We start from the raw sequence: 10,000 nt of genomic DNA on the forward strand, positions 1-10,000 counted from the left end.
TATTATATATCATTCGTAATTTGTTAATATGTACATAATTATTTCAAATTATTGCACACAATTTAGTTATAGAGCATTTTTACATGACGTCACGGCAGCCATGTTGGTGTTCCAAAACAAAGAAATGGCGGCCATGATGGTGTACCAAACTAATCCTCCGGGAATTGAACACTATTTTTATGCAAATACTTTCTTTTGTTTCAGTAATCCAATATGGCTGCTGGTCACGTAAGTGAAAACGCTCTATTCACTACTTGCACAATCCCATAATACACCTCTATTACCCCCCAAGACTTTTGCATAACCATTGTTTGCAATTTCTCCTCGGTGGCACATGAAAATGTCCCAAGAGAAGTCGAAAACAATGCATATGCAGATTTTTGGGGGGTAAAAGAGGTGTATTATGGGATTTGTGAAAGTAGAGAATTCGTTTTAACTTATATTCCCTTGCATTTTCTGTTAGATTTTTGTTCACGAGAGCGTTTTAACGAGTTACGACTATGTCTATGTCTGTCTGAGTAACGGCGGACCGTGAAATCCAAAACTCACACCCAAAGTAAACAGCCCTTTGGCTAAAAATCAAAGCTCAAAATTTGCCAGTCAGGTGTTCAGCAAACACACTTTCAAAATCTGAAGAAAATAAGGGTTTTTTTTCCACAGTAGCACCTTAAGAGTATTTTGATCGAGGTTTTCATGATGATCATTGAAAGTAAAATAATCGGAGCGTAGACCTTAATACTGCAGGTAAAATAATGGACGGTAAAACCAAAAAGAATGTTAGTTTTTCATCTAAATGTCTTTATCTGAACCACTTTCCTTTTGGGTACATTTATGCCAGTCCCATAAGGATGAGATAATTTCAGTTTAAGGTAGTGGACAAATTGTCATGTTAACTGTTTGTTTTAGTTAATTGTCTGAACATACTGTATCTTGCGAAGTTTTCTAATGGCTCCTTGAAGACCCACTAAAAATATAATCACTGTCATACCGTCATCATCATCCACAGGTTGAATTCCAAATCGAGCATCATCTAGTTTCTGTGATAAAAAGGAAGTGAAACTTGGGTATCTGTTTGCTCAAGACTGAGAACATAAACTATGGAATGCCGTTTGTATCAAAAATACTTCTTCTCGTCTATAAAACTTATCATTAAATATATAAAGCTTATTGCTCTTTAAATAAAACATCTTTGCTTATACATAAAACTTGATACAAATATAAAACTTGTTTGAAATTATAAAACTTGTCACGCCATATATAAAACTTGTTGCAATAAAACTTGTCACGCCATATATACAATAAAACTTGTCACGTAATACGCCTATTGGAATCCAGTACCGCGCCAAAGGGCGATAACGAGGCGACAAACTTGAGTTTCCAAGATTATAAACTCTATAAAGTTGCGTGAAACGCTTCGACCAATAAATCAGAAACGCTGTAGCGCAGAGACCTGTGAATTGGTGAGGTGATTTATGAATTTGTCTCCTGCAACATTCTTGGCTTATTTCACTGAACGGTTTCGATTTTGTTTTTTTGTTGCGTGACAGTGAAAACGATCTATAGTTAAACCTGACAACTTCAACTCTCTCATAATTAATACTCCAGAGGTGGTTTGACGCGGTCTGAAAAGAGCTTGAAGTACGGTGGATGGCAGAGGAGATCTCAGGGATTATCCAGAGCAGCTGGTCTCCCCGGATATACTTCTTTTTGTATGGCATCTGCTGGTTTACTACATCGATGAACACCTGGTACCAGTGTTCACAAATGTCATCGAAGATACATGCAGTATGCCAAGGGATTTTACCAAGATCAGCTAGGAAACGATCATTGTCGAAGCCCTTCACATTACGATATTCAGTGAGCTAATGTTGAGGTCTAGCACTTGGTCTTCTGCTTCCGTATAGCATAGATCACATCATGATCGCTGAAGCCCAGCTTCATTGTTCTACTTGTAGCAAATCGTTCCGGGTTGCTGGCAATAAGGACATCAGTGACGCAGAGCTGTTGAAATGACGACTTCGCGTAAGGCTGCCGACGGTGGTTGCTTTACTTTGCTCTAATAATCGGGACAGTGACTCATTTACATGTTGTTTTATATACGGCGTGACAAGGTTTACACTTTGTACCAAGTTTTATGTACAAGCGAAAGTGTTTTATTTAAAGAGCAATAAGTTTTATATATTTAATGATAAGTATTATAAATGACAAGAAGTATTTTTGATACAAACGGCAGTCCATTATAAACTGCATGGAAGATAATTGAATGAAACAACTATAGGTTCAAAAGACATGAGCACTTTGACCTTACCCCAAAACTCATTGCTGAGCCCATCATGGCTCTCTCCACGGCCTGCTGTTCCTGAAGGGCAGCTTGTGCTATAAAAACCAAGCAAACTACAGTAGTTAGCAGAAAGGCCACTAAATGGTAACCAAGCTAATGCGGAAGACATTAAACGAAATAATTACACGTGTCATTATTTTGAACTGGAAGTAGGAAATGATTATTGAAGGACATGATAATTACAGTTAAGGATGCAACCGATAGAATAGCCATGAAACTTGAAAAAATCACTTTAAAAGGAACTTCAACCGATAACCTCAAGTGAAAATGCGGAAGACAATAATATTATTCTCTACCAGCTGAGCTTCATGTACTCAGAAGCAATCTGGAGTGGCCAATATTTGCAGGATTGTAATCTGTCTCATAATTGGTAAAAGTATCCTGGAGGATAAATTATTATGACATTCATACAGTGTATATCAAGAATCTATTACAACTGCCTAAGTTGCTTTCTCAACTGCGATAATCATTCTTTCAAAAGTGAAATTATTCATACCAACTACATGTACAGCTGTATTTTTAATTTTAAACTGGATACGATTCCTTTGACATTTCCAACCAAATTGGCAAGCATTTCACCACAAAAAAATAAAGTAAAATAAATCATTCGAAATAAAGATTCAGGGGCATCCAACAATAATCTTCGGTGAAATATGTGTTCGGGAGAGTCAAACTGTTCTAAGAATTTCGGTTCTACGTTGCCAAACAGCTATAGAATTCTTTCCTAAAACATCACCTAAAAAGTTTCGCAACCAGGCAAAAGTACATGTATATTTTTGGAACTAAGGGATATTTTTGCACATTTTTGGCACTTAAAAACGTCACCTAGCAGTTTCGGATGGTTCCCTGCAAGTTCTTAGAAGGTATGTTCAGCTAGCAAATTCCGAAATGAAGGTATCATGCCCTAAAATCTTCGGACACTTAGTAGCTATATGTATGTCACCAAACTAGAAGTGCAACATAATTTCCAGCCACACAAATACAGTGGGACAGAAATTGTCAAAACGTGGAACTCTTGCAGGTTCAGTGAATGAGGTGTTTAACCCTGGTAATTTAACAAAAAATGTAGAACACATGTGTTTTTTCGGTAATGACTTGGGAATTAGAGGACCCCTTGAATGAGTAACCGAACAAAGGTTGCTGTCAAGTGGAATAATTTTACCTCTCCCTTTTGCCACAATCCATGCTTGATAAGCTGGAGAGTTGTGGTAGGCTTTCATTGCTTCATTATACTCTTGCTACATGTCAAATGAAAAACAAGAACAAAAAAAATTGAAACAAGACTGTCCCAAGACACCCATGCTGATACATCTGGCTCAGGTTGCTCGAAGCATGGTTAGCGCTAACCAGCGTCAAATACCATGGAAACCTATACAGTGTAGCTTTTGATATCTCTTAACCAACGGTTAGCGCTAACCAGCCTTCAGGCAACTGGCCCCAGGAAAATAATGGAATCTAAGTAAATACTGTACATGTACTGTAAATGTATCCAGTGTAACTTGCTAAATCCATTATATTATGGCAGCTACCTGGGTCCACATACATGTACAATTTATGAGGGGTTTTAACAGAAGCTGGCCACTTACAGTACATGTACTGCCCCCAACATATTATTCACCACAGCCTAGTCTACCTTAATTTGTACGCAAAGAAATTCTCCTTTTTTTGTGGGCAAAATTAATGAAATTTTTATTGAAGTAGCAAGCTAAAGTTGGAAGGTTCCTGATACACCTTCTTGTGTACAGTACGTAACAGGCACAATGCAATTGCTAGGATTTGGAAGAACATTTTGTTGGATATGTTGGCTCATCCCTTTCTTAATTTAATAACAACCAAACATTTTGAAGTTGTCTATTTAGTTAATGCTGACAAAATTAACGATGATTCTTGACACCTCTTTTGGGAACAAACACGTACAGTATTCTCTTTTATCAACATGTACCTTTTCAACTTCATATTCATCTATATGTTCCTAAAATTAAAAGAAATTATAGCAAAAATTAATGGTCAACAAAATTGTTGTGAAGTCTGAAATCATACAGTCTTAAGAAACAAAGAATAAAACTATGTGTACATGTATATACATATACAGTGTACATGTAAGGTAGCCCTTCCTTGTCGTCTCAGGTACATGTACTGAAATAAAGAGTGTGCCGCTAAACAAGATCAGGGGCCCGTTTCTCAAAAGTCCCGAAAACCTTTTCGGGCCCGAAAAGCCATTTGTGAAACTGTCAACCGCTTGTTCTGGAAAGCTGATGTTTTAACTTGATTTCAAGGTAACAAAAAGCAAAATGGCTGTGAAGTTTGACGACTTAAATCCTCTCCGTTCTTGAGATACAAAGGGAATTGTGGCACCCGAAAATGGCCCGTAAAGTTTCAGGACTTTCGAGAAACAGGCCCCAGGTCAGAAGCATAATTATTGTACAATATAAATGTATATTCAGAATCTCTGGTACTGAGCTTACTATGATCTGGTACATGGACATGTACATGTATACAGCACCACTGCTACTGCTGCAGCTGTACTTACACTGTAGCTTTGGAGATGATTTTGATGTGAGCATAGTTAATAGAGAAAAATGGTTATGAAATGCGAGAAGTTTCTTTGTTGTAGGTTGTTTGTTTTTTTTTTGGCCTCGACCATGCACAAAGCACAATAGTTGTTTACTCCGTACTGAGGAACTAACCAACAGAAACGTGTTGATTACGTAATTCATGCATAGTGTATGAGCGCAAAACAAAAGATTGTGCACGGTCGTGGACTTTCCAACCTAAACCTTGGCATCTTTGTTTGCCCCTTTGATATTTGCCGAGCTTCCAAACCATTCCCCTCTATTAACTATGATGAGAGGAAAAACCAAGTATGTACATGTACAAAGAGAAAAACCCTAATTTAAAGTGAGTTAGAGATCAACTGAAACTCAGCCCACAGGTACAATCACAGAGATGGGAGGCAAGGATGACAGTCACTACACTAGCCTGGCCCCCCTTAGGAGTATAGCGGGAATCCCCAGATAGTCACCCATCCAGATATGAAACCCAACCAACAACACTACACTATTTTAACATTTTTGCAAAATGACCGGAAGCAGTGTTTAATTAATGACAAAAAATTCAATTTCAAGTCAATTGTACTTGTAAACAACCAAAAGTTGTTATTAATCAATGCACAGTACATGTAATCTCAAAATTTAATCAGATTTTCCCAGTCAGGTGTTGGCAAACAAACTTTAATTTGAAGACTTTTTTTTTTCCAATTAATTATTCTAGTATTTCAACAGGAGAATATTTATTTATGCATGCTGTTTCCTTGAAAATAAAAATGTTATCTGCAGAGTGTGACCTAAAGATGAATATGATGAGAAGCCAAGCAGAGCAGGGAAGTACATGATGGCATATTCACTTGTATACTGTAACCTGGGCGCTTTCCTTTTGTCAGAACTGGCCGGCCAGACCTGTCCGTTTGCAAAGAAAATACAACAATTTGAAGGAACACTTGAAAGAAAATCCATCGCATTCTTCTGGAGAAGTATATATCAACTTCAAAGTGTGGTAACACTGTAATTTGAAGGCCTTGTACATGTACATCAGTGGAGTTAGTCCTTCCAAATGCCCGGTCTAGCTGGTCAGTTCTGTCAAATGGAAAGTGCCCTAAGACTACAAGTACAGGGTAACCTGTTTCTCTTGGTCGCTTAAGTCTCTCCACATCTGGCCAATGATCCTTCCAATCTCCCATAACTTCAACTCAGAATTTTGAAGCTTAACTTGATCCCAAACCTGCATTAGAATCAAATAACCATACCTGAAGCCCTCCTGCCTTTAAGTGTACATGACACATTTTTCTTTATTCACTCAGTCAAAACATCATGGTTTTTGAGATAAAAACAACCAAAAATATTTCCTACTGATTTTCATTCTACCGTATGCTTTCAGCGTTGCATCCAGAGCGCGTCATTGCGTCCTAGGATGCAATATTTTGCATTAGGATGTCCTAAAATGCTAGGAAGGGGTCTTTGTGGATGCACAGATTTCAAGCTTGAAATGTATGCAAATTCGTAAATTGAAAGCGCAACCACGCACTCGCTATATTTATATTAACAATGGCGCAATTTTCCACATAACGTTGATTGATCCATCTAGAATTGGCATAACAAAGAGAGAATCATGGTTGGGGTATTTTCACTTTTAGCGTCAGTATAACTTAGGATCCCGAAAATTCTGGTATGGACCCCTAAATATTTGGCAAAGGGGCCCAGAGGACCCCTACCCAGTAAAACCTGGATGCAACGATGTGCTTTTCAGCCTTCAAAAAAAATCAGAATTTTCACTTCCGGTGGGGTACAAAACTGCACTAGTGTTTTTAATACAGGAATGCAGGGAATTTCAAGGATACTGCACATGTAGAAACTTCATTCTTTGGTCTTTTGCAATAATTATTATTATTTGCAACCAAATACAATGCATCTCTGAAGCAGTTTCAGCAACTTCTTGATCTAAAAGAAAGGAAAAGTTGTGCTACATGTATCTCCAGTCTCCTTACTAGCCCGGTTTTGCCTCCCCTGGATCTGAAAACTCTGATTTTTTAAAGACTAAAGGCCATGCAGAAGAAAAGTGGGTATGGAGTATATTGTTTTTACCATACATGTATCTCAGAAAACCATGACGTTTCAAGACATCATTGAACTCAATGATACATGTATTCTACATACAGTACAGTACAGTTACAGTATGTATCTTTAAAGCAATTAGCTGACTGTTCTAATTTTTTTTTTAATATCATGGGTGACAAATTACTCCTTAATTTAGGCACGAAATTTCAGCGTTAATTTATAATTTCACATGTGAAATTACAAAATTGCCATGGTAACATCTCTTGTACATGTATCTCGATCAGAGCCAAGATGGCGTCTAGATTTAAGACAGTGACCATTGAGAAAGTTACAAAATTAAAAGAAGCGGCAGAAAATTTAAATACGTGAAAGAGCACAATTAACTGGGTGAGAGTTTTTGAGAAGCGGTGTGACGAAAATAGCCTTGAGAAAAACCTGGAGATGATTCTTCCCGAGCAGTTGGATAAAGTACTCGAGCGATTTTTAAATTACGGTTGTGAGCGTAATTTGTCACCCACGACATTGAAAGGTAATCAAATGGTTTTCTCGTGAAATTAGGAAATAATTTCACTTGTGTTTTGTCAAAATTCTGACAATTTATCAGAATTTTGACAAAACTAATTTCACTTGTCGCCATTTGATTACACATACTAATTTTTCTCCCTTGACAGTAGAAATTATTTTCCTTAGAAACAAAGCATTTCCCAAGAGTACAATGTACAATTAAAAGGATCTTTCTGATTAGGTGAAAATTTATATTACAAATAACACATGGTCTCGGGGTTACCGCGTCAGGGCGGATAGAACTGTGAACAAAGGGGGGGTTGGTTGGATAGAGGTGATGGGGAAGATGAGGGAGGGGTAGGAAAGTAGAAGAAAAGAAAGAAGTACATTTTTTAGACCTCCCAAAAAACCACGCCCCTTCAGTTGATAAAAATAAACCAGTACAATTAAAATTGTACCAGTTCAAACTATTGTGTACCAGTTCAAAAACAGTAGCAGCCTCATAATTCAGCAAGCAGGTCACTGTCTTACCTTTCTACTGTATCTCATGTAAGGCATAAGTGGTTTCTCTGGAGGTTTTGGTGGCTTTGGGATACGAATGTCAGATGGCTGAAAACGAAGGGTAGACAATTCACTTTAAAATAAATATTTCTTTCAGTCTACTAATACTTTAAAGTCCTTTGTTATTTAATTTATACAAGTAAGATAGATGTACTGGTAACTGTTCTCATAATTATTATTCTTGTGGTACATAATATTTCACCACAGTTTGCCTTTAGATCACATCTCAAAGATCCAGCTAGTGCCACAAAACAAAATGCATGGGGTTTCCATGGAATGTGATACAATGTACTGTCTTCCCTTGATACACCAGCTCCCAAGCTCATCCATTGTCGTCAACTTTAATAATTCAATTCATATAGTTATTGTTACTGATTGTGTTTTAAACGTGGTCCTAAACATTAAATTTTTTGTTTGTTTGAAGCTTTCAATAAAGCCATGCAAAAACAAAGCTTCTTTAGAACTTTGGCTCTGCACATTAAACTGCCCAGTTTTAAGAATCTCTCGCATTCTCCAGGCATAAACCTTAAAGACTTTAACCCGGTTACCTGAGAGATTAACCTCTGAGTTGGAAACCGTGGCTGCCCAAAACTCATTTGTCCCCATTGGTTAGGACTCTGAAAAAATAATAAAAAACTATAACTTTAAAGATCAAAGAACACAATGAGAATGTACATACTTTAGACACACCGAAGAACTTCCCGCGTTGTGCAAGGATCAACAGTACACATGCAAGATCCTGTAAAGAAAACCTGGCAACCCACAAAAGGTCACCTGTCAGGGTAGAACACCAGAATCTTGCACATACGTAGTGGAAACGGAAGCAGGTATTCGACTAAAGAGCTGAAACAGGGTCCAGGTTAGACCAACCTGTACTACACAGGAGCTAGAATACAATAATATTACCAGATGTTCAAAGGATAGATCACTGAGGGACAAACCACGAGACGGTGTCATGTTAGAAGGACGGGGGATAAAGCAGGCCTATAATAGACATAAGAATATGTCCACCACATAGGTTTGATCTCTGAGTTAAGGCACTAGTCTCAAAAACGTCGTAGCTAAGACAAAGTGACACATTTTGGTCTCGAGATATATGGAATGAGTATTGGAAGAAGGAAATGTATTACATGTTCATGCAGCATTCTGGAATGAACAGAGCACAAAGTTGATGCATGCATGTGCGCCGATTCTATCACTTAAATATTAAATATAATTAGCATAGATACACTGTACTATTATTATTATAAATATTTGTTCCCTAGTTTGTTCCGGACCTTGGATATGCAGATTAAACGAAGCATCATCAAAAGTGTTATATACATTGTAGCAGTGGGTAAGGGAACAACTCAAAAACACTTCGGAGTTCCTACAGTACATGTAACAGGGACTGAACCTACATTGTACGACCTCCATAGCAGCTCTAAATGAGGTTAAATGCAGTTTAACTTAGTCACCAACTATGAGCGAATGAAGTCAGTTGTTGTTAGTGGTTTTGTTATAATTAATTTTGTACATGCATTGGATTCCTCATGCTTTGCACGGTACAACTTATTTATTGGTGTGGAGGGAAGGAGCATTTTTTGTGGAGTATTTAGCGGTTTTTTTCCCTCCCTCTCTCCCCAACCCTCCAGTTTCCACTGTTTATCAGAGTGACGGGTGCCTGTCTTTTCGAGGGCATGGGGGCTCATTGGCTGGTTCGTCAGGTTTTGCCAGCCATCAGTGCAGTCTCCATCTTGCAGCTGGCTGCCAATTGTGGAAGCCACAGGATGTCTCAGGTACCCAACGTCCACATAGCAATGCAGATTTAACCACTGGGCTACAAGAACCCATGGTGAACTACATGTAACTCAATTTAATGGGTTAACCTTTTGAATAATTCATGTGTGTCATGTGTGATGTATAAGGGTTACTTGGCCAATTTTCCAGGTATAGCAGTGGTAAGCCAGTGTTAAAAATAAACCAAATGCGCAAATTGTACACA

The 10,000-nt window shown here is 37.9% G+C and overlaps 1 protein-coding gene across 1 annotated transcript in view; it reads right to left on the bottom strand.

Moving 5' to 3' along the window:
• LOC137967336 (SWI/SNF-related matrix-associated actin-dependent regulator of chromatin subfamily E member 1-like) overlaps window positions 1–10,000 on the bottom strand; it is a 16,767-nt gene that overhangs the window by 4,453 nt on the left and 2,314 nt on the right. The window contains exons 3-9 of the mRNA XM_068813857.1: window positions 8,565–8,633; window positions 7,987–8,064; window positions 6,017–6,118; window positions 4,284–4,313; window positions 3,504–3,579; window positions 2,309–2,376; window positions 989–1,037 (exon numbers count right to left, since the gene is read on the bottom strand). Of these exons, the coding sequence (XP_068669958.1) occupies window positions 989–1,037; window positions 2,309–2,376; window positions 3,504–3,579; window positions 4,284–4,313; window positions 6,017–6,118; window positions 7,987–8,064; window positions 8,565–8,633 (472 nt within the window). The remainder of the gene's footprint in view (window positions 1–988; window positions 1,038–2,308; window positions 2,377–3,503; window positions 3,580–4,283; window positions 4,314–6,016; window positions 6,119–7,986; window positions 8,065–8,564; window positions 8,634–10,000) is intronic.

The sequence above is a fragment of the Montipora foliosa genome, chromosome 8 (genome assembly GCF_036669935.1).
Source record: "Montipora foliosa isolate CH-2021 chromosome 8, ASM3666993v2, whole genome shotgun sequence".
NCBI classification, from domain to species: domain Eukaryota; kingdom Metazoa; phylum Cnidaria; class Anthozoa; order Scleractinia; family Acroporidae; genus Montipora; species Montipora foliosa.